Source organism: Mytilus edulis, chromosome 14 (genome assembly GCF_963676685.1).
Source record: "Mytilus edulis chromosome 14, xbMytEdul2.2, whole genome shotgun sequence".
NCBI classification, from domain to species: domain Eukaryota; kingdom Metazoa; phylum Mollusca; class Bivalvia; order Mytilida; family Mytilidae; genus Mytilus; species Mytilus edulis.
The window spans coordinates 15,435,983-15,462,109 of NC_092357.1; the positions used below are offsets into that span (position 1 = coordinate 15,435,983).

Sequence of the window (26,127 nt, forward strand, 5' to 3'; positions counted from 1 at the left end):
CTAAAAAAACTGGATAGCAAAATTAAGTAAACATGGTAAAGTTTATAATTTTTTTAAACATGAAATGCATTTAAAATTTATATATCTAGTTCCTGCCATCCCTTAAAACTTTTGCAGGCATAGGTTTGTCTGTACTTACATGTAGAGTAAAATTTGTGGTGTAAATACTGCCATATTGGCCAAAAAGTTATGATGAACCTTAAGTGGGTCAGACGAGGTTTTACTGTGTCAATGGCGGTCTCTATGCTACAACACTATTGCTAGTAGGTCAGATGAGCATGATGAGGTTTTACTGTCAATGTAGTCCAAATAATTATCATGATTATGATGTCTTGGAAAGCTATTATATTTTTGGCTTTGTCTTTGACACCTAACAGTACTGCTTAGCCTTTCAAGACGTCAGTGGTGTTCTATACGAAAGTGACTGCCATTGACCGTTATTTGAGTGAAACCTCAAATGACCCACTAAACAAGATCCTCATAATTGGATACTATCCCCAATGACTCCCTGATACAATGGAGCTAGACCAAAAGCCATGATAACAAACTCTACCTATCACAAAATCTGCCACAAAAACTCTTGACTTCTAGAAGAATTAAATTATGATAAAAGGTGTTATTTAATTTACTGCAGATGAAATAAGTAAATATATATACTGTGACGAAAAAAGTTTAGTTTGCCGTTACGCAACTTTAAACTAAAGTGTGTATTCTTGTGGTTGTGTTGTGTTGTTGGGTGTATAAGTTTCACTGGTACACGGAGGATAAATGCCAAGTATATTCTTTAACAGAGTTACCCTAAAATCTACTGGTAATGTGATTAAAGGAATCCTGATCACATTTATAGATAAATGGATCCTGGTGTAGTCTGAATGAAGTCTTGCAAGTTGACATAATCACAAAGTCGATTAAAAGTTCAATACTGTATTATTCAAAATCCAAAGTACATATAACAGCAATTTAAGTTAACAACATCTAAACTGCAGGCTCAACAATACGATGACATAATCCTAAATCTCCTACCGTTACACTCATTTGATACACAAAATCGTATCTCCATGTGTATAGTATATCCTCTCACTACCAATTACTCTCTTTTATACTACTCTAGTAACCTGATTACAATATATAGTTAAATGATCAAAGAAATATTGTACAGGAGCTATATTACAGGATCCTGGAGCTAAGGTCAACGGAAGCTGAGGTCAACCAAGGCACCTGTATAAACATAGCAATGGGCACCTGCTGATTAACTTGACATTAAACAAGTACAATCTGATCAAAGGCAATAAAAATGAATTACTTTTAGTTTATAACGGTTAATAAGAATAAGTAATCTGATTACAATGATAATAAAACCCACTGATGCATACATGTATATATAATAAACGAAATTTGTTACAAAACTTAATATTGAACATACATGACATATCAAGAATGAAATACAAATAACATGAACACATTAAGATGAACATCATGATGTTTTCTAACATTAGTAATTTTTTTTTCAGGGCAAAACAGTAGAGGTTAAATTGGGTACAATGAGGAACTTCCACACCATTCTGAAATCCTTTCAGAGGGTCTCAAAGAAAGGATTAGTGATTGGTGGAGGTGTTTGTCTGATTGCCTATGTCTACCCTAAACTTAAACGACAAAATCAGGTATACATAAAAATATATTATAACATGTATAAGTTAGCAAATTTTTTTGTAATCCTGATAAGACAACTTAGACTGGTATGTTAGATTTGACCGTTTCACTGTTTGAAAAGTGATTCCAATTATTTATATTTGAAGGAGACAGCAGGCTCACACCATTCAAGAAACTCAATTCAAATCGACTTAATAGAATAAAAGAAATTTATATGAAGTGGTTTGAGTCTAAATTATTATAAGATTGATTGATTGTTGGTTGCTTAATGTCCAGCATTAGTCCAGTGGCAATTGTTATGAGACAACTGTCCACCAGATTTTTTTTTTTTATACAATGTTATTTTAATTATTAAAGTTATTTGTTTATAACTGAAACAGTTTTATTGTAAAAAATAATACAAAAACATCTATAATCAGTCAGGGGCATTACTTAAGGCCAATTAAAATTAATTGCTAGATTTTCATCCCCGCCCGCCCCTCTGAAATCGTCCCGCCCCGATTTTTTTTATTTAACAAAAATACGATTTCCTGATTTTGTTCATGTCCGTTACCAGGAACCATCGATAATTTCGTTTCATTCAAAACTTCCTGTTTCAAATTTTGTTTTTGTATTTCTTCGAGTAATCTAACGAAAATGATTAAGTTGACATATTCTGCTGCTCTATGATGACAACATCATCTACCGAGAATAGAGATTTATAACGAGAAGGGCATGAAATATTCGAGTTACAAGTAAAATGCCTTGTCCTTGAACGCAAATTGCGGTAGTCACAAGTGAATTGAAAACAGTGTATTTTACTTTATTTATACAATGACTGTGCGTCAGGAAATTTGGACTGAATGATATCCAAAGCACAAGAATTGTAGAACAAATTGGAACAAAAAACATGACTGGATTAAAGAAATTGACACAAGCACGAACTTGTTTGATTTATGACCGTATATTGAGAAAAAAAAGTCGACAAACACGCATTTTAATTATAACAAGCCCTTATATTTACCCATGGCTGTTGTTTTTGTTGACAAACAGCAAACACCCTCTGTAACTGTCCCAATACCCTCAATTTAATCATTAAACAACAACTACATTTTGGTTAAGTTCATGTTTTACATCATAATTTCTTTCAACACTTGAGTTTAAATTTTATTCTGTACTCATAATACTTGTGCTGCATACAATTGTACCAATGCATTTTATTGATTTTATGGGGACTACAAACCATTGCTTAGAAAGCAAAGTAAATTTGGTGTAGGTATAGTCCAACTGAAGAGAGCATTTCTTTTCTTTTTGATGTATACTATAACATGTATAAATAGGTTTCTAAAGCGGCAATTACATGTATAACAGTGGTTGCCAATCAGGGATTTTTATTTACAATGATTTAAGAGTTTAAAAAATAGTGTAGGATTCCTTATACAGCATGTATATACATTATACAACTTGTTTTCCACTATCATATACTCCGCGGCATGAAGAACTCGTGACGAGGGTTTCATATGAAATAAAATTTAAAAAATAAAATCCTCCCACCCGCCTCATTTTTTTCAAAAATTTGGATGAAAATCTACTAATTAATTTTAGTTGGCCTAAACAAGTAACATTAAAACTTACCTATAGGCTATACAAGTAATGTTGAAAATGAGGCTATTTTAAATATTACTTATATAAGTAACTTTTCTAAATATTATTTTTATAGGTGTCCAACTATACAGATTTTACTAGCTTTAACAAATTTTCGCAGTCATCTGGTTATTTTTCCCATGAAATATGAAATCTAATCTTTCTGAAACACTAATTGCCTTTCTGACGCACTTATCTTTCATATCAATGCTTTTTGGTCAAAGATTGGTCTCTTGGGACTATTAAAATATCATTTTCCTCAAAAATCTTGAAGGTAGACAGATATGAATAGATAGAAACTTGTGAATTAATTAAGACTTGAAGTTATTTATAATTTGTAACCCAAAACAATTGTATATGTTCCTTAAATAAGTGTTATTACTAATTCTTTCAAAGATGTATAAAATAACTTATTCAAGTAATATTTTTGTTATTATTTTTGAAGTAACCCTTAATCTCTATACTCCACTTAAATCTAATAAATTCTTCATTTTATGGTATAAAATGCTGTAAAAATTCATGAAAACTACATTTAGTCCATGCCACTATTGAAATTTAAAATAACTATTGAGTTATTTTATAATTTAAAAAAAAAAAAAATTACCTATATAAAGTAACTAAAAAAATTACTTGTTTAAGTAATGCCCCTGACTGATAATAGGACTAAGAATTAAAAAAACAACAAAAAAAAAAACCCAGGATGATACACTTAAAAATTGCAACTGAACATTTATATTACAGGTTGCAGTGGTTTCTGCAGCCACCATGGATACTGACAAAAAATATGCCTGGTCACCACTGCCAACACGAGAGGATATGCTGAAGTCTCTAGAAACAGAACATTATGATGTACTTGTGATAGGGGGAGGGGCTACAGGGACAGGTGTGGCTTTAGATGCTACAAGTCGAGGTAATTGATTAAAATATCCAATAGATACACATATTAAACATTTATCTTACTTTATTCTTACCTACTAAACAATTCTAGAAATATGATTGGTTAAAAACAACTGTGTGGAGACTATATATATTTCATATAGGGTTAGTAGACATGGTTTATTTCAATACACTGTAAGTAGTGGTGGTATATCCTTTATAAGAACAACAAGGTGTTGAGGAAAATTCAGAAAAGATTCATCAGACAAAGAAATTGATGATAAATGATAGAAATAATAAAAAACAAAACATATATAAAGTAAGCAAACTGTAGTATGATATTGTTGGTATTTTTTTTTGTAAAGACAAATGGTAGGTTCTTAATATTGTAACGCTACAAGTGTTGAAGATTTGATAACTTTGCTAATAGGCCACTAGTCTTAAAACAACATGTTAAGATAGTCAGTAAGAATTTTTGTTTATACAATTGGCAAGAGACCTAAAACTTCGCTCTCATCCCATATAGAATTTACTGACCCCATACATATTGTATATCATTATATTGTATTAGGTCACTAGCACACTAGGTAACTAATGATATCCACTTTTATACTGACACCCCTCAGTAATGATAGGGATATTGAACAAAGCTCATATAAAAAAGAAGATGTGGTGTTATTGCCAATGAGACAATCCTTTACAAGAGACCAAATGACACACTAAGTTAACAACTATAGCTCACCGTACGGTCATGTCCATCTTTCACACTTTCAGTTTCTGAATGAATAGAGTTCCCATTGATCAAATCTTCTTGAAAAAAATTTATTTGAATTTCAAATGAACATATTTTTATTTTTGAAAATCTTATTTTTCAGGTTTGAAAACAGCAATGGTAGAAAAATATGACTTTTCAAGTGGAACTAGTAGTAGAAGTACCAAATTAATACATGGTGGAGTACGATATTTACAGAAAGCTGTATTTAATTTAGATTTAGAACAGGTATATGATAGCTACTGCCTATATGCATATAGTTTTAAAGTGTTGATAATTTCTGATTATAGAATTAAAAAAAAACAGATTTTTTTTTTAGATCAATTGGGGAAAAATATTTATTCAAATATACAACAGTACATTCCATACATCAGTTAAAATTCAAGGAAATATAGTTGTGTTCGTAAGGTCATTCAATTATCATGTAAAAATATTTGTTTGACCTGCTGAGAGCAAGAAAATTATATTAATCATGTTAATTGCAGAAGAGGATAGAATTTGATGACCACAACTTAGTAATTCTGTGTAGATGAGTAAAACAATTAAGTGCACACATTTTTATAAGTGTGTTATATAATTATTGTCAGAAGCGTAAATCTGACATGTCAACTACTTGATGAAAAAAATCTGGTAGCCTTCTCTAAACTAAACAGAGAAAGCAAATTAGATAGAGATGGATTCATGTTTAACTTGATTGATTTTTTAAACTGTATGTTGAAGGAAGTTCTTAAAGAGGGAGCCTCACCACATATAAGTTATATTTATATCTTTATTTTGTAGTACAGAATGGTTAAAGAAGCTCTGACAGAGAGAGCCAACCTGACCACATAGAAGTTATATTTATATCTTTATTTTGTAGTACAGAATGGTTAAAGAGGCTCTGACAGAGAGATGTTATCTGACCACATAGAAGTTATATTTATATCTTTATTTTGTAGTACAGAATGGTTAAAGAGGCTCTGACAGAGAGATGTTATCTGACCACATAGAAGTTATATTTATATCTTTATTTTGTAGTACAGAATGGTTAAAGAAGCTCTGACAGAGAGAGCCAACCTGACCACATAGAAGTTATATTTATATCTTTATTTTGTAGTACAGAATGGTTAAAGAGGCTCTGACAGAGAGATGTTATCTGACCACATAGAAGTTATATTTATATCTTTATTTTGTAGTACAGATTGGTTAAAGAAGCTCTGACAGAGAGAGCCAATCTGACCACATAGAAGTTATATTTATATCTTTATTTTGTAGTACAGAATGGTTAAAGAGGCTCTGACAGAGAGATGTTATCTGACCACATAGAAGTTATATTTATATCTTTATTTTGTAGTACAGAATGGTTAAAGAAGCTCTGACAGAGAGAGCCAATCTTATAGAGATTGCTCCACATCTAGCTTATCCTTTTCCAATTATGTTACCTATATATAAGTAAGTGCTTCAGCATATAACTTAACTCAATGTAATTTAAGGTGGTACCTAACACTTCAGGGAGATAACTCTGTAAAATCAGCTTAACGTTTTAATCACATTCTATTGTTATTAAGGAAATATTAAGCTTCTCAATGATTAAAATTAGTGTTTATCAAATTTTATTAAATGAAATTTTTTGTGAAAAAGATTGGTTCAATTTTTTGGAAATTTTTATTTTTTCCAAAGGGTCAAAGTAAATATTTTGTCAATATTTTATGAAACTTAAAAGAGTCAAATTAATTAAAGGAAGTTTGCTACTCAGTCTCAAAATAAGAAGCTTTTCATAACACTAGTATATGTTGAGAGGGGATTAATAAAGGAGCCAAAAGAGCCAAAATAAAATATAGGCCAATGTGCTTCTTTTTCAGATATAAGCTGTTAAAATTTTGGTGGGAAAATGTTCTTTCTTGATTTTTCATAGATTTACCATTGACAAGTTTATGTTCTCAAAAACTATTAAAAAAGAACAACTTTTTTAAAAGACTTTTACAGATGGCTTATAGTGACACATGTTAAAGATTTATAAAAAGAAAAATGGGGGTCAATGGGCAAAAGTTTTAAAGGCATTCAAATGTATAAAACCAGAGTATTCCTAAAATCTGACAAAAATTTAAAAACATGACAAGCGAAAAAAAAGGTCGCAGTGATATATGATGTAAACAAATAATACATTATTTTGTAAAACTAATTTGATTTATCTCCCCTTGTAAAGAAAAAATAAAAATATTAAAATAAAATAAAGATAACTTGAATCTCTTCATTTGAAAAAATAATCACAGGCAAAATTAGTTTCAAAGATGAATAACCAAGGACTTTTTGGATTAACAATCTAATGTCTTTTATTTCATGATTTGGAAATGAAAATTCTGGTGTTACCAATGGATTGGAAGGTCTGTTATCTAAAATTGAAAGGTTTGGGACACCTGACCTATCTTTATTTCAACCTCTTTAAGATATAAATTAAATTTCTGCAATAGAAAACTTGACAGATCATTTGGGTAATTTGTTTTTGATGGAGAAAACTTCCATGCAATCTTTAATCTATGGGAAAGCAGAAATTCCTTGAAAAACAACAATGAATACATTTTAAAATCACCAACGGATCAAACACATGAAAACAAATTTCTATCATAATTATGACATGGTTCAGTGAAAGATGAAATAGTTAAAAAGTAAATAATAATCCAGCTATAAATGAACAGTGTGTCAAACCATTAACTTTAAAGATAATGAAAATTAACAAATTATTATACAATAGTTGAACAATGAACAAACATGCAAGTTTTGTTATTAGCAAGTTCTGGAAATGGCTCTGGCGTACTAAATTATAATCCTGGTACCTTTGATAACTATTGTAAGAATATGATGTAATGTTTAAGGATTTTGATAAGATTGTTGATATTGTCTTCATAAAACTACTAGTAGAAGTGACGTCATGAACCATTATGAATTTACTAAACCCTACAAATCCATAGGGCGTCACCAAGTGACAGGGTTTAACCAATAACTATGTAATAATTTACCAGCTGTGCGATGAAATATTGATATAACATACTTTTAATTTCTGTTTTAGGTACTGGCAAATTCCTTATTTTTGGGCTGGTATAAAGATGTATGATTTTGTAGCTGGGAAACAAAAACTTAAATCAAGTTACTACCTGTCAAAGAAAAAGGCATTAGAAAAATTCCCTATGTTAAAGAAAGAGGCACTTAAAGGAGCATTAGTTTATTACGATGGTTTGTACTATGTTGATAAAAATTTGTTATCTGTGCTTTGAATGAGAGAGTTGGTAGCTTCTGTCTGTTGCCAACTAAAAATTGATTTATTAAATATTAAATCTATTGACAAAAAATAAAATGACTCAGAAATTGACAACTATAGCTATAGGTCACAGTGTGGCCTTCAAAAATGAGTATAAATGATACTGCATAGTCAGCAATAAAAGACAAATGTTTATCAAGTCAAATGAGAAAAAAGTAATGGCCTGATTTTATGAACAAAATAATGAACGAAAAAAACAAATATGATATACAACAAAAAACAACAACCACTGAATTTAGACATGCACATACAGAATAGAGCAGGGTTAAATTAATTTGAAAGCACGACAACCTGTAACTGGCACACTGGACTATAAAAATACAACATAAGAAGAAACTATAAATATCATCTGCATGTTATTTTTAAATTCTTGCCAATGGAATATAATTATATAAACTATTTCCTGTCATTTTAAGTACTATAAGATGATTGAGAACATATGTGATGTAAATCAATCATCCAAAGTATTGGTGAAGAATAAAACTTTTGCCATTTGATTTAACATGTATTCTGGATCAGCTATTGATTGGACCAATACATCTTTTAACTATTCATGCTATTATAGCCAATGAATGAAAAACTGTCTTTATATTAGCAGAAATACTCAACAGTACTGCACATGATAGGATTGTTATCATTTCTTTAGTGATCATGATACAAAGTTTTGCATACATAAAATTAACTCAATATCTGCAGTTTTTCAAATGTCAGCTAAATATGAATATATATATATAAGTCATGTTACTGTAATACAATTGTCGTTGGTGAAGCATCTTATTTCTGCTCGATCTTTTTCATGTTTTTAGGACAACATGACGATGCTAGAATGAACATAGCTATAGCTATATCTACTGCCAGGATGGGAGGATCTGTGGCTAATTATATTGAGGTTCTAGAATTACATAAGTCAAAAGATGAAAATGGAAAGGAAGTAGTGTCAGGGGCTAGGGTGAAAGACAGAATTACAGGTAGGTAATTCATTATAGGAGGTAGTGTCATGGGTGAGAGTGAGACAGCATCACAGGTAGGTATTATTTAGGAAGTAGTGTCAGGGGTGAGAGTGAAAGAGAATCACATAAAGGTATTATTCAGGAAGTAGTGTCAGGGGTGAGAGTGAGAGACAGACTCACAGGTAGGTATTATTTAGGAGGTAGTGTCAGGGATGAGAGTGAGAGACAGAATCACAGGTAGGTATTATTTAGGAAGTAGTGTCAGGGGTTAGAGTTTGAGACAGAATCAAAGTTAGGTATTATTTAGGAGGCAGTGTCAGGGATGAGAGTTAGAGACAGAATCACAGGTTAATATTACCAAGGAGTAAGTGTCAGGGGCTAGAGTAAATAAAAACAGTTTTCCTGCATACAAATCATGATCAAATGCAAAATGATTACAGCTGCCTTAGTTAATACTGATTCATTGCATTAAAATCATCTAAATAAATCCTTCTCTGTCTTCTCTCAGAAAATTTGTATTGGTTGTATCCTCAGATAAATCAGATTTACATGTCTCATCACCTTGTACTTGAAAAATTGATTTATGCACTCTCAAAGTTTTATGTTTTGATTTGTTGCTGTTTCATTGACTTATGCCTCACATTTCCATTCAAAGGACAGAGCACGATAAACATGATAAGGCCTGTTTTTGGCCCCCCTATTTTCTCATTTTTGTCGAGCCTGCAACTTTTGTTGCAGAAAGCTCGACATAGGGATAGTGATCCGGCGGCAGCTACGGCGGCGGCGGCTTTAGCTAACTTCTTAAAAGGTTTATATTTTAGAAGGTGAAAGACCTGGATGCTTCAAACTTTGTATATAGATGCCTCATGTTACAAAGTTTCCGTCAGTCACATGTCCAATGTCCTTGACCTCATTTTCATGGTTCAGTGACCACTTGAAAAAAAAGTTCAGAATTTTTGTAATGTTGAATTCTCTCTTATTATAAGTAATAGGATAACTATATTTGGTATGTGTGTACCTTGCAAGGTCCTCATGCCCGTCAGACAGTTTTCACTTGACCTCGACCTCATTTCATGGATCAGTGAACAAGGTTAAGTTTTGGTGGTCAAGTCCATATCTCAGATACTATAAGCAACAGGGCTAGTATATTTGGTGTATGGAAGGACTGGAAGGGGTACATGTCCAACTGGCAGGTGTCATCTGACCTTGACCTCATTTGCATGGTTCAGTGGTTATAGTTAAGTTCTTGTGTTTTGGTCTGTTTTTCTCATACTTTATTCAATAGGTCTACTATATTTGTTGTATGGAATGATTGTAAGGTGTACATGTCTAGCGGGCAGATGTCATCTGACCTTGACCTCATTTTCATGGTTCAGTGGTCAAAGTTAAGTTTTAAAGTTTTGGTCTTTTTATCTAATATTATATGCCAAAGGTCAACTATATTTGGTGTATGGAAATATATTATGATCTATATGTCAGTCCCGCAGGTTTTATTAGACCATGACCTCAATTGCACGGTTCATTGCACAGTGTTAAGTTTTTGTGTTTCGATCTATTTTTCTTAAGTAATAGGTCAACTATATTTGTTGTATGGAAGCTTAGTTAGCTGTACATTTCTGCCTGGCATGGTTCATCTGACCTTGACCTCATTTTCATGGTTCATTGGTCTTTGTTTAATAGCTATCTTGGTTAATGTTAAGTTTATGTGACCGTTGTAATAAAGCTTTATACATAGGACTATCATCATAATATCAATAATTAGTAAAGAAGGCGAGACATTTCAGTGTGTGCACTCTTGTTTAAAATTTGTTTTCGAAACCTACTTATCACGTTAAAATATTCCCTTAGGTTTGAAGTTTGTTTGGATGAACTTCAAAACCATTACCTTCAGAAAATGGGTGAGGTGAGGAGGGTTAAAGGGCATTAAAAACACCAAAAGAAGGAAAAATTACGAGTTTTGGCAATTGTTTCTTAAAATTTAATAGGCTGCACCTACGTGACCCAGAAAAAATTATGGCGATTTAGACAGCAAATACTGCTCCCATGACATTGGAATAAAAAAATTCCTGCATCACCTTGGTGCAGGCCCTAAAAAATTAAAAAATTGTTGTATTAAACACCTGCAAATTGAATAATAATTACAATATTTGAATAATATCAAAAAGTTTAACCCCCTCCCCTCACCCATTTGTTAAAATTGATGGTTTTGAAGTTCATCCAAACAAACTTCAAACCTCAGAGAATATTTTAACATTTATAAGTAGCTTTCCAAAGCATTTGAAAAATTAAAAAATAGGGGCCAAAACAGGCCGTATCGTACCTTGTCCTTTATATTTGTTGGAGGTTTTGGCTTTGACTGTACATGTTACCCTGCATTTCCATTCATATTCATATTTATTGGATTTTTCGATAGGTTGCTGTCTCAATAACTTACCCCAAATAAATACCCCAATTGATATTCCTAGTCATGTTTGTTTTGTGTTTTGGTAGATTGCTGTCTCATCATGCTCATTGACTAATACCATGCATTTCTATTCATAGTCATATTTATGAATTTTTTGATAGGTTGCTGTCTGATTGACTTATACCCAAATTTTTATTCATAGTCATATTTATTTTGGTACGTTACATCTCAAAAAATATTTGAGAATTCCTTCTATATATAGTGAGACAACTCCTCTACCAAGTCTACTTTGTTTTGATTAATTTTAAAGGACCTCTCTTTGATATTTGTTTTATTTATTCTTCTCTATACATGTAATTTTGACAGATTAAATATATACAAATTAGTATCTAAAAAATATATGTATCATGCTTACTAAACATTTTATTGTCATTTACAGTTAATTTAAAATCACATCAGTTTATTAATGTAGTAATCATAACAGATGATTTCTGATGCCTTTTGATTACAAATTCTCAAAATTAAAAACAATACAAAAGAACATCTAAATTGGCACTACATTTTTAGATGACACTAAATTACCTAGATGAATATTATTCAGATCAACAAGGTTAAATAATTTTTTAGCATAGTCTGCATCACCCATTAAATGGTGAGCTGTGGCAGTCATAATAGTGGTACTGATAGCAGGAAAACTGAAATGAATACTACTGTTTGTCATTGCCAATATAAGTTGTAGTAAGTATTGTCTACATGATGTGATGTCATGTAGATGATAGTAACATAAGAAACTGAGGAAATATGCATATGGTAAAGGATGATACACATAAAGTTTATCAGCCAAACCTAGTGGTAATTCTTGAGGAATTAGAGATGACTCAAAGTCAAATTTAAGAAGTTCAATCGTTAATGCCTTTATTACTGTATAAAGTTTTTCTTTTTTCATCAGATTGAGCGCATGTTTTTGGATGAATGTGAACTCCGATGTGGTTGATCCAGTAAAAATTTTCTCATCTGTGTATTTCTGCATTGCATAATTTATAACACTTAATGAGGCAAAGTACTTTTGATGAACATAGAAGAAAGAAGCTAATGTTAGCCATCCTGAAACTGCATCTGAATTTACACCTATCAATAAATGGCTAAGATCATATTTGTACTTGCAGTATTGCTGTTTGTTTTCGGAGCTATATAGATATTTTGAAGCATTTGGAACAAACCAACATGCTTTTGATAAATATAAAGCAAATAAACCTTTAGATACACACGTTTTGAAACGATGTAGAAAATTATATAGTAAATGTATTTTCTCAAGAAATGAAATATTGACACTTGTTTGTTTTTCTTTTCTGAAATTTACTCTAGTTAAATAATCAGTGATTTTATAGGATTGTCTTTTATAATCTTGCAGGGTTTCAGAAGACACAAAACAAAAGATTCCTTGCTCATATAAACTTTTCAGTACAGTCCTCAATTTTTCTTTGTTCAGAACATTAAATCGTGAAAAGAAAAAGTTATTTTCAGGAATAAAATAATGTGACAAGTTTGAATATCTTACACAGTACATTAGTCTTTGAAGGCATGCCATGAAACACGGTATAATATTAACTGGTCGCCATACATCTGGATTAGTTTCTTCTGAAATCCAAAACATCAATGTTTTTAAGAAATAAGAACATAATAAACCTTTCAAATCTTCATGTTTTTCTACTATTTCCTTCAGTAAGATTTTTAACAGAGCATAACATAAAAATTGTGTATGACTAAATGAAAAGATAAGAAACTTTTCTGCTACAGAAAAAGAAATTCGCCATTCCAGATTTTCATTTCTGGATCCTTTGCTTCCAATTGGAACAAATAACACTCCACCCGATATAACATTAGAGATGATTTCAGGTGCAGGCCATGTAGAACGTGGTCTTATAATCCATGGCTGAGCTTGAACTATCCATTGGTCACATTGAAGGCACATTGCTATGTCTAACTGGTCAGTTATTTCTGATATACATGGCCCATGAATTTTCCACATTTTTTTTTTTAAAATTGGAGTTGAAATTTTTGCAAAATACTCATTATTATAATATTTAGTGAAAAAAAACTGTTTATACTGTTCACTTGAAAGCATACATCCAAGATGATTTGTTTGGCAAATGTCTTTTAATTGTTCACTCATTGAATTAGAATTAAGAAGACACAGTTGTGTAAAACATGGAGGGGTCTCCTCAGTATTCATAATTAAAGGAATTATTTGATTATCAAATACAACTTCTGTTTCTGATTCATACACTTTAATCGTAGGAATGATAAGCATCATATCCAGATCACTGCTTTTCAAAGAAAGCCCTTCACCTTTACTTCCACTAGTTATTGTTTTGAATTTATTAGAGTTTCCAATGTCCAATATAGTGCAAGCTAACCTCCTAATCTTGACAACTTCTTCAGATCCAATATTTTGGCAAAGATATTTGTAATAATTCAATGATTCACATCTCTCTGTTGACATTCCTTCCGTTTTCTGCCTGTAAGTCTACAAAATAAATTACCACCAAGTTACTTTAAGATGACAACAACTTCTTTATCTTACAATGCCAGAAAAAAAATTAGCAGTTCTAAGTTACTATTTTCTTTGTAAGTTTACTAATTAGGCAACTGACAAAAGAGTTCCTCCATTAGCATTGTCATATATTCTTGTTTCCATAATGAAAGATGGAATGAAATATTTTAATGTAAAATATCTAAGGAAAGGTAAAATTTCTGTGTCATTTTTTTTTTTAAATTCGTCTCATTGGCACTCATACCACATCTTCTTATTTATAAGAATTAAAAATTCTTACCTTTAACATGTTTAAGTATTTCTTTTCCATTTTCTTATTTATTATTGTCTTCTTCAGTTTTTGTTTTCAATTTTGAATAATGTCATTGAACGTTAGACAACTACTCTGTGAATTTGATGTGATACACATATATATTGTGTCAATGGTTTTAAAGTAATTGACTGAATGATATATTGTATACGTGACTTTATATAGTTTGTATTTCCTATTTTCTGTAGGGTCAGCAGGGTCAGGAAGAGGTTAAGTGCTTTCTACTTTTAAACAATTGAAAATTACAATAAATGGAAACTTTGAAACTGAAACTGAAACCAAAAACATCTGAAGGATATCAAGTAAAATATCAACACTTGATAAGGAAGTAAAAATTGTTTTGTTTATTTTCTCTATTTTAATACTTTTGGATGACTGTCTCCATTTCTCCGAAATTGCATTGCTTTTTGATGATGTAGATACTAATCTTACTTTGAAATCTTAATTATCTTTTTTTTTATGATAATTTTGCACTCATGTAGATATGAGTTAATGATTTTATATGGAAATTTTCACTAATCATACCTTGAAATCTTCATTATTAATTTTTTTTTAGATAATTTTGCAATAAGTAAAATGTATGTGGGCTAAGTTTGAATCAGATTCAAGTTTTATCAGCTTCAGAGTTTTTGGGTTAAGAATAAAGTAAAGAGTAAATCTAATATGTAGGATATTTTACTATATAATATATGATCCAGTACAACTGTTTGTTTTAAAAAAAATATTTAACTCTACAAAAGATAAATTTTAAAGGAGCAATATTTTAACTTCAAGGGAAGGGTTATGTTGTTATGCTCCATTTATGGGCATTATGTTTTCTGATCTGTGCGTCGGTTTGTTCGTTCATCCTTCCATCCGTCTGACTCCTGCTTCAGGTTAAAGTTTTCAGGTTAAAGTTTTTGGTCAAGGTAGTTTTTGATGAAGTTGAAGTCCAATCAACTTGAAACTTAGTACACATGTTCCCTATGATATAATCTTTCTAATTTTAATGCCAAAGTAGAGATTTTCTCCCATTTTCTTGGTTACTTGAACATAAAAAATGATAGTGTGGATGGGGCATTTGTGTACTGGAGACACATTCTTGTTTTTTCTTAGTAAGAAATTTATTTAGTTTTTTGACGTTTGAAGTATGTGTATAATGTGATATGAAGCCTCAAATGGTATCTTCAGTACACAAACATGCACATTTTTAGATTTATAACTGACAATATTTTGTATGGCAAACATTGTTTTTTTCAATAAAAAAATAAATTATATTTTAACCTTAATTAAGTCATTTCAAATTGGTATTTATAAGTTAAAAAAAATCAAAGTGGTACCTTAAACTACTATCAAGTACGTGTTAATTGTACTATATGTACAATGTATTGTGTCAATTCATATTTTAAAAATAATGACAATCATATATATATAGGTTCAAGATTGATGCTATCATTATCCAAGATATAAAGCAAGAGAATATGATATGTGTTTGCGAGCACCTAATCCTATTTCTATGTTTGTCTTGTTAATAGCCTATTGAATTTGAGATTAAATACTTTTAATTTGGCTGAGCAGGGCAAGTTAGAATTTAAGTCTTGATTTGTATAGACAAAATATAACTTTGGATCCTTTGAATAATACAAATTTTACTTATATCAATGCCATCTATGAAATATTTTCTATATTGGGACTAAAAGACACATTTTGATATTGAAATATGTTCTTCTCTGGACATGTACATTATTTCTTAGACAGGGATGAAATATAATCAGAATTTTTTTGTCCTTGTGGATACTATTTCATAAGACATTATTTTGCTTTCCATTTGTTTGAGCTTTTGATTTTGTAATTTCATAATGGACTTTCTGTTTTGAATTTTCCTTGGTATTTCGGTATTTTTGTTATTTTGTTTTTTGCTTTAGATATTTATCCTTTTTAATACACACATATATTTTATACTTTATAGATAAAGAGTTCAACATTAAAGCCAAATGTATAATCAATGCAACTGGACCCTACACAGACCACATACGACTGATGGGGAACAAAGATGACCAAAAAATATGTCAACCAAGTCAAGGTGTCCATATAGTACTGCCAGATTATTATAGGTAAGGCTATTAGAAATTCAGGTGATAGTAAAGCAGTTGTCATACTAAGAGACGTATATTTAGGCCAGATACCCTCATTTAGGCCAGAGACCTTTATTTAGGCCACAAACCTTTATTTAGGCCACAGACCTATATTTAGCCCACAGACCTTTATTGAAGCCAGAGACCTTTATTTAGACCAGAGACCTTTATTTAAGATAGAGACCTTTATTCAGGTCTAAGCCTTTATTTAGGCCAGATACCTTTATTTAGGCCAGAGACCTTTATTTAGGCCAGAGACCTTTATTTAAGCCGCATACCTTTATTCAGGCCACAGACCCTTATTTAGGCCAGATTATGTAACTTTTATTTAGGCCAGAGACCTTTATTTATGTCAGAGACTTTTATTTAGGCCAGAGACCTTTATTAAGGCCAGAGACCTTTATTTAGGCCAGAGACCTTTATTAAGGCCAGAGACCTTTATTTAGGCCAGATACCTTTATTTAGGCCAGAGACCTTTATTAAGACCAGAGAACTTTTTTTAAGGCCAGATACCTTTAATAAAGCAAGAGACTTTTATTAAGGCCAGAGACCTTTATTCAGGCCACAGACCCTTATTTAGGCCAGATACCTATATAAGGCCAGAGACCTTTATTAAGGCCAGAGATCTTTATTAAGGCCAGAGACCTTTATGAAGACCAGAGATCTTTATTTAGGCCAGAGACCATGTTGCCAGGCCATTCATTAGGAGGCGGTACCTTGTACTTTTACCATCCTATGCTATTGACAAGTACCGCCTAAATGTAGGAATTTTTATATAAGATATTCATGGAATAAATTGAAAAGTACCACCTAGAAATGTGGAAAGTACCAGTCAACATGAAAGATAATGAAACCCCTGTCAGTTGCTGTTGCATTTTTCTCAGTATTTGCACGTCCCAATTTCTTAGTATTTAGCACAAACTTATTGGGTATATGTCATACTTTTATGATTGGTTTTCTACTACATCAATTTTCTTTTTCCTGTTTGCTTTAACGTTTATTTTTAGATTGTCATGCCCATATATATCTATGAAATTTACATCATTTTTAGTTTTCATAGAAATTACAAATCATTATTTGTATATATATACTTATATAAGTAGTGAGTAATAAGATTAACTCACATTGCATCTATAAATTTAATCAATCTGTCAAACAGACACCAATCTCACAAAAACAACTTTTAAGGAAGAAAATTGACTTTGAGGGTTACTATATATGGCATATATACGGTATGCTGTATAGAAATAAAAAGTTATGGTATCAGTCATTCAGTGGCAATGAGACAACTAGTCACCAGAGATCAAATGATGAAGAAGCTAGCAACAATAGGTCTCTTTATAGCCTTCAACAATGTGCAAAACCCATACCCCATAGCAAGCTATAAAAGGCCAATGCATGACAAATGTAAAATAAATAAACGAAAAAAAATTGTAACATGATTTAGGTACAAAATAATTAATAAAAAACAAACACAGCACACTTCAACAAACACCAAACCTGTAATAGACACTGACCCAGACAGGCGCATATAGCAAAATTTCTAATTTACAAGATACTGTGGATTTATTTATTTTCCTTCGTACTATTTTTTTATGAATTGAGGAAAACTTGTATATTGATTGAAATTTAATTTAGTGGTTTTGGCAAAGTATTCATTCAAAATTTGTAAACCCTAGGCCTGTACCCACATATAATGAAAACTAGTATTCCAACGAATATTTAATCCATAGCAGATTAACTCTGACAGCTTTTGAATAAAAGATAAATAGATAAGAATATTTTGGTTTTCAATGATAAAGTGCATGAAGTGGTGATATTTATTTGTTTCAGTCCAGAAGATATGGGTTTACTGGATCCTGATACCAGTGATGGACGAGTGATATTTTTTCTCCCTTGGCAAAAAGTGACATTAGCAGGTTTGAATGATAACCAAAATAGTCATTAACTCCTCTTCTTGCTTATGAAAACATGAGGAGAAGTGGTATGATTGCTCTTGAGAAAAACTACCCGCCAGAGTGACAACATTATGTGGCCACAAAAAAAATGTTGCAGATTCTTACAAACAGAATGAAGAAAATTGTTTGATATAGTTAAAAAATGATATTCATTCCGCCGAGATTATTCAAAACAACAAAACATATGAATGAAAATACAATTTTTTTACAATTCACTAAAATTGGCTCTGATTGAAAAACAGTATGCTCTGGCCACACCTTTTTAATTAGTCATTGCTGAAATTAAGATAAAGAAATAAAGAGCCAAATCTAAGACATCAAAGTCTTAAAACATTTTACTGAAATAACTATCTAACATTACAGTTCATACTCTCCTGAGCATTTTTCATGCAATAACTTTCTCTGTATCTTTTATAATAAAAAAGATACAACAGTCTGAAATGGAATATACTGTTCTAATGAATGAACACAAAAAAAATGCAGCAGCAGCACCCATTTTTCTAATTTTTTTTTGTAGCGTTGAAAGGGTTAAGTAAGATAATGTCATTTTGGAGGATTAAATTGATAATGTATAATTATAGTTTGAAGATTAAGGTGGAACCCATACCTAGACTAAAATTAATTTGGCTCTTTTAATTTTCATAAATTTCTGACTTTTACCCTTTGACTAAAATAAAACAGTTTTTAAAAACTTGAACCACACACTTTATCTGAAAAATTTCATAAGATATATATATCATGTATATATATGGCATGCGCAGTATGACAAACACTTAATTTTGATCATTGAGAAGCTTAACATTTTGTAAACAATACTCTATAGAACTTGATTAAAACTTTCAGGTGATTTTGACAGAGTTATCTAACTGTAATGTTATTGTATCACCTTAAATGCCCTTCATTTATTTAACAGGAACCACTGATGTTGCTTGTGAAGTGACAGACAAACCTTCTCCATCAGAAAATGAGATCCAGTTCATATTATCAGAAGTTAGAAATTATCTACATCAGGATGTGGATGGTAGGTTATATAGAGAGAGAATATCTTTGTGTATTTCAACTATCACACCCCTATCAACTTAGGATGCTAGTATAATCCTAAGAGCTCTGCTCTGCTCTGGAAAAGCCATCTTATATACATTTTATTATTGACCTCAAGTAAAGAATGACATGATGAATACATATTAAGATTGACAAAGCTTTTACTATTTATATCAAATACATGACAACAAACAGGGGTGATAATATCAAATATGATTTCAGCAGCAAATATTAGGTCATAAAATTATCAATTATAACTCTTTGCAGTCTCTTGCTATACAAATAACTCATATAATGTGTTGAGAATACCGGCCCTGAATGAAATGCTTTTCTGATGAGATATAATTCAGAGTTTCAGTAGCACACATTTGATCAGACATTTAAATTGAAGCCTGCCCAAAAATGTGCCAATGAAATTCTTTATTGTATGAAAAATAGCTGGTGATCTAGCCCTACAAATGCAAAATTCTTACTTTTGTGAAACAATTAAACTTCAGCATTTGAAAATCAGAGTAAACAAATGTCACACAGAAACTAGATATAGCTAGTTACTATAAATATATTCAAGCACAAACCAGAACTTCAAATGCTATAAACAACTAGATTTATAATTGAAAAATTAGAATGTATCAGACCAATCAAAATACATGATTTCAGTTTTAAATTGATTCTTGTTGTTTTTTAGGGGCATTAAGTGTTAATTTATACCCTTGTCTGTCTATAGGTCCAAAAATAAGTTGTTGTTATCTGAAAAAAGTTTGGCTCAACCAAATATTATGAAACTTAGACACAACACTTAATATCGCAAAACTCTGATCAATTGCTAATTTGGTAGTGTCACTTTTACTTGTTCTTGAGTTATATCCCTTTATAACAAAAATTGCAAGAAGGGGTAATACCTGCATTCTATGGTCACATTCTCCATTTATGTTTTATACCAAACATATCCTCAGTTGATATATTAACAAGCTGATTCAACACAGTATGGTGCAGACTATTTATATAAAGACTGCACACAAAATGTGTCAAGACATTTTGTTCTCTTCTTTCTTCATACTCTAGTCTTCTGGTTGTACATGTATTTATATTCAACCTACATGATAGACATGTGTATATAAAGACTGTATAAAAGTACTTTCCTTTTTGATATACTCTTGTCTACTGGTTGTTTATTTGTATAACCTACATGTTAACAATTTCTACAGACTTTGAACACCATAGATGACCAAAAATAGACATCTAGAGTACAGATATAGTACAGCCTATAACAGTTGATAAGTTAATAAAAATATAAAAAAAACCGCTTTGAATCTAGACAAATTATAATGGAATACAATAGAGATCGCTGCCGTCTTGGGATAACCAAATTCCTTTAATAAAAAACATAAAAAAGACTTTGACCATCACTGATGCTCTAGATGATTTAACAAACTGAAATGGTTAAGCATGAACTAGCACAGACACTATGTCAAGCCTGTGCATAATCTGTGCCAATCCACTTCAGTTGTTGATGAGCACTTTATCTATCTGGTCGTCCTTGATTATGTATAACATATTTACCACTGGAAGTTTGGCACACGACAGTCATCTGGCTGAAGTTTATAATTTCTAATTTGCTGCAGATGTTATTGTACAGCAAAAATGGAACAAATAATACATAAATAGTTATCTTTTAAAGTTTACAATGATTCATAATTAAATTATAATTTACTAAAAGCCACCTGTTCAATGAAGGCATTGTAATAAATATGGTCAAACACAAAATAGCATGGGCAGTGTATCTCAAGCCCATGCATATATTGTGCCAAATCATATCTATCCACACAGGGATAACTTTCTGACCTGATAAATAAGTTCTCAAAGGAGTAGTGTTTCTTAAAATAAAGCTGATTGTTGAAGGGTCTTTCAACATTTCACTAACACATATTCACTCAGACATTGGAAATAAAGCCTGCACAAAGATGTGCCAATCAAATGCTGGCTTATTTTTCATTTTAAGATTCACCCTGAGTCAAAGAATATAACATACTATTTTATACTATTAAATTGAAGTCAATATACAGATATTTGTCAATTGGTCTTTATTTTTTAAGCTAATTCTCAAAACTTTAATTTATCTTTTACCAATAGTTTAAATGCATTGTAATTTTAAAAGTCATGAATACTTTATTTTTAAAATTGATCAAGAAAAAGATATTTAATAAAGAAAAAGAAAAAGGTTTTTTATAGAGTGAATTCAAAAGAAAATAAAAAAAATATTAGAATTAAGTGAAATTTAATGATAAAATTAATTATATTTATAATTTTTGCACTAAAATTTTAAATATATTTTTTGATTGAATATGAAAAAAAGTATTTAGACTAGATAAAGAAAGAAAAAAAGTAAATTTAAATAAGAATGAAATGAATAAAAATAAATGACTTTAAATTAAAATTAAGTTTACTATAAAATTTGAAATTAAACAATAATTTAAATAAGATATACTACCTTGGTGTAATTTCCTTTCGATTTCTTTGTATTGGAACTGATGAACATTACAAGCCCATATGATGTATATATACCAAGTATAAGTTATGTTTGTCACTGATCAGTATGTCAGGATCACTCATACATGTTATGATAACTCTTTAATTACTGGAGTATTATCCTTGTCAGTCAAGTTTTCTTGAGACAAACTATCACAAACATTGTAATTAATTTGTATACATTGTTGATTATATTTTAATGGAAGGAAAATTAAAGTTTTAATTTCTGTAGGTTGTTTATTGTTTATAACAAAATTGGTTATTGAAAGTATTTATTTTGGATGTCATAAAATGTTCATGATCAATCTGTTTAATAATATAGTAATCATAAATGATTTTTTTAACTTCATGTAAATTGTCATATTGTACAATTTTATATAATTATGTTATTGATGCTTTTTATATAGCATTTTCTTTTATGCTGTTAAACTTATTGTAATACAATTTAATATTTTAACTTTCAAAATTTTAATTCAGAGTATTATAGAAAAATGTTAAAAAAGAGATTATTTAGATACACAGCTTTTTAAATTAGTAATGACATGTATGAAGCTAATTCACTGCTGTGTTTTGTTATTAAATGTCCAGCTAATTTCATTGTAAAGAAAATGTATGAATTGAGACTCCAATTTCAAATTTTGTTTTAAATTTGTCCAATTATTCGATAATTTAGACTTGGATTTGTGTACTTCACAAACACAGCCACGTTTGTTTCTGATATTTTGTACTTTAAATACTGCTAGAAAAGACTGATAACAGTGTTAAATTGTACACACTGTTTGTATAAATTAACCCTTGTTACAAGCATTTCAATTCAATTCCAACATTTTGATGTTTAAATTAATTATATTTAAATCAAGGTATTGGATCAGGGATCAGTATATGTAAATTCTTGAGAATACAAGATGAATAGTATTATAATTGGTTTTCACACACAACACCAATTGAAAAATCGTTTTTTGTCACAGTGAGTCAAGGGAAGCAATCCTAGCTAATCTATCATTATATATTACTTCATGAAGAGTTTTATTTTTATTGAACCCTTAGTTGACAGTGTTCTCAAAAACATTATAGAGGGTCGTAATGGGTGTACCTTCATGACGAATAACAGTAAAAATTCTTGCCAAATGATGTTAACGGTAATTTTTGGTGCATGACGATAAAATATACACTTTCTTTTAGACGATAAAACAATTGAATGATTCTGACGAATTTTGTTAAATTTTTCCAAAAAAAACAATAACAATAATTATTTGAGACCTCTGGCGAATCATGATAAGGATAATTTGACAAATCATGTTGAAATTTTAAATCATTTTTTTTCTAATGGTAGCTGAAAATGGCCGTTTGACGTTAAAGGGCATTACTACCCTCATAATACAATGTTATCTGAAACTAAAGTGTAGCATTTTAAAGAGAAATTTAGAATGACTGTACCAGGATATAAAAAAAGACTCTGATATCAATAATTCTCTTAAAAGACTTATAAGCATATGAATCTCTAAATAATGCAGCAAACCTCTTTATTTTGATTTTTTTTTAAACAGAAGAAAGTTTTACTTTTGGAATTTACTTCCAATTGTCAGCAAAAGTTTTTTATGAGTCTTCCTAGTGGTACATTCTTTTGGGCAAAAAAGAAGTTCCTATGTATACTGTTCAGTTACACAAGTACCTGTAATAAAATTCTGTAATCCTGGAAATGTTTTATCCATGATTTATTTTCCCTTATTTATATAAGTGTTCATAAAATGACATGATGTGCAAATTTGTTGTTGATGCATTAATTTAACACTAGCACAACAAGTTTTTGCACTGAAAATGTGTAAAATAACAATCCTTGAAAATATAAAAGTTTGAAATATTGATATCTTTTTTTTTCCAGTAAGAAGAGGTGATGTTCTGTCAGCTTGGTGCGGAATCAGACCTCTAGTTATGGACCCCAACAAGTCAGATACTCAATCTATAGCTCGCAATCATATCATAGAAATCTCAGATAACAATTTAATAACTATAGCAGGTAACCTTTAGTATGTGATGGGCCCTAACCAAACAGGCACCCAATCTATAGCTCGCAATCATATAGAAATCTCAGATAATAATTTAATAACTATAGCAGGTAACCTTTAGTATGTGATGGGCCCTAACCAAACAGGCACCCAATCTATAGCTCGCAATCATATAGAAATCTCAGATAATAATTTAATAACTATAGCAGGTAACCTTTAGTATGTGATGGGCCCTAACCAAACAGGCACCCAATCTATAGCTCGCAATCATATCATAGAAATCTCAGAAAACAATTTAATAACTATAGCAGGTAAGCTTGGACCCTAGCAAATCTGTTTCTTTTTCAATAGCTTGCAATTATATTATAGAAATCTCAGAACTGATAAAATTGCAATGGACCCACACAGATATCCTAGATGAGACAACTATCCACCGGAGACCGAATGATTTGGCATAGCCGTCTCTTGTAGGATATTTAAATGAACTTTAAAAAAAACCATGTACATAGGAAGAGAACATTATAACTGAACGCTGTTCTTTTCTTTTCTTTTCACACTAATTTTTAAAAGTTAAGGAAAATTGTATTTGCAAAGATGCATTTTTTGTGGTTTTAAGAAATTCTGCATTCAAGTCTATGGGATATTGTAATTTGTTCAAATCTTAAAGTAATGGTCAAAGTTACACACAAAACCCTAAAAATTTGTACACCAAAAAAATTATTAATTCTGAAAAATTTACTGAACCAATTTATTAATTAAGATTGAGAGACTGCAAGAACTTTTAACTGCCTTTTAAGTCCAAATGTGCATGAAAATTTGATGTTGTATTGGTCCTTGATTTTATATTGTTTAATTTGATAGGTGGTAAATGGACAACCTACAGACATATGGCTGAAGAAACAGTTGACAAAGCAATAGATGTTTGCAATCTAAAGACCACCTCAGGATGTCGGACTAAAGGTCTAATGTTAGATGGTGCTCATGGATGGTCCCCGACATTGTTCATCAGATTGGTGCAAGATTTTGGTCTGGAGAATGAGGTAATTGTGTCACCACACAATGTTTTTGTCCACCCATCTGCTCTTTATTTGATTAACTGTAAAAATTAGGAAATGTGGTATGATTGTCAATGAGACCAAATGTACAGGTATACCATACAGCTTTCAACAATGATCAAATATAACTCTATAGTCAGCTCAATATTAAAAAGACAAACAACAACAAAAGGCGGAACAATTTAAAGAATCTATTGTTCTTTTACAAGGCATGCAGTTGTGCACATGCTGTTAGTTTCTGTTGCCAAACATTGACTTTGTCATTTCTATTTATATTATTTGGAGACGACAGGCAACACAGATCTTTTTTGATAGACTATATTTTTTAAACATATTCAGTATTATTAAACTATAACAAAATGTATAGTGTTTTCTATTAGGAAATTCAAATTTGTACTTCAGTGTGGTTTATATGAATATATGTTATTAATGCCCGTTGGTGGTGCCAATCACTCTTTCTGTACCATTTGTCAAGATTGTCTAAGCTAGTTTTTTAACTATTTATTACCATTTTTTCCAAAATGATTTGTATTTAAACAAGGTGAACCAACAAGCGGTAATACATGTACATGTAATAGTGCTTTGGGTATTGTGGGCAATATTACATATGAAATCAAACAGCGAAGTACAAATTTGGCGGTTCTGCATCTTCGATTGAAGTAATGTTACAATAAAGGTTGTTATGTCGACGTTATAGATATAAATAGAAAGTAAAAGTGAAAAAAGAATCTAGTTAAGTTAAAAGTGAAAGTTAGTCAATAATGTTATTATGTGGTTAGCTGCTATTCTCACACATCTATGTAGTTGTTCTCATGGAGGTTTCTAGTGGTATTATTGTTGAAATAATGAAAGTAGATCATAATGCCGTACCATTTCAACTGGCTTTACTCCCAAAGAGGTACTGTTTCCAATTGGGGTGGTAATAAGGTGATATGTATGATCGCTGCAAATTTTGGGAATTGTAAAACTTGGTGGCTTTGTATACTTTGCTAA

At 30.8% G+C, this 26,127-nt stretch overlaps 1 protein-coding gene across 4 annotated transcripts in view; it reads left to right on the plus strand.

Moving 5' to 3' along the window:
- LOC139502931 (glycerol-3-phosphate dehydrogenase, mitochondrial-like) overlaps positions 1-26,127 on the plus strand; it is a 42,329-nt gene that overhangs the window by 1,656 nt on the left and 14,546 nt on the right. For all 4 annotated transcript variants that reach the window (XM_071292601.1, XM_071292602.1, XM_071292599.1 and 1 more), the window contains 11 exons: positions 1,512-1,661; positions 4,015-4,183; positions 5,025-5,149; positions 6,255-6,352; positions 7,968-8,131; positions 9,023-9,184; positions 16,383-16,527; positions 18,382-18,467; positions 19,420-19,527; positions 23,956-24,090; positions 24,941-25,119. In XM_071292601.1, coding sequence (XP_071148702.1) covers positions 1,542-1,661; positions 4,015-4,183; positions 5,025-5,149; positions 6,255-6,352; positions 7,968-8,131; positions 9,023-9,184; positions 16,383-16,527; positions 18,382-18,467; positions 19,420-19,527; positions 23,956-24,090; positions 24,941-25,119 — 1,491 coding nt within the window. In that variant the 5' untranslated portion in view covers positions 1,512-1,541. The remainder of the gene's footprint in view (positions 1-1,511; positions 1,662-4,014; positions 4,184-5,024; positions 5,150-6,254; positions 6,353-7,967; positions 8,132-9,022; positions 9,185-16,382; positions 16,528-18,381; positions 18,468-19,419; positions 19,528-23,955; positions 24,091-24,940; positions 25,120-26,127) is intronic.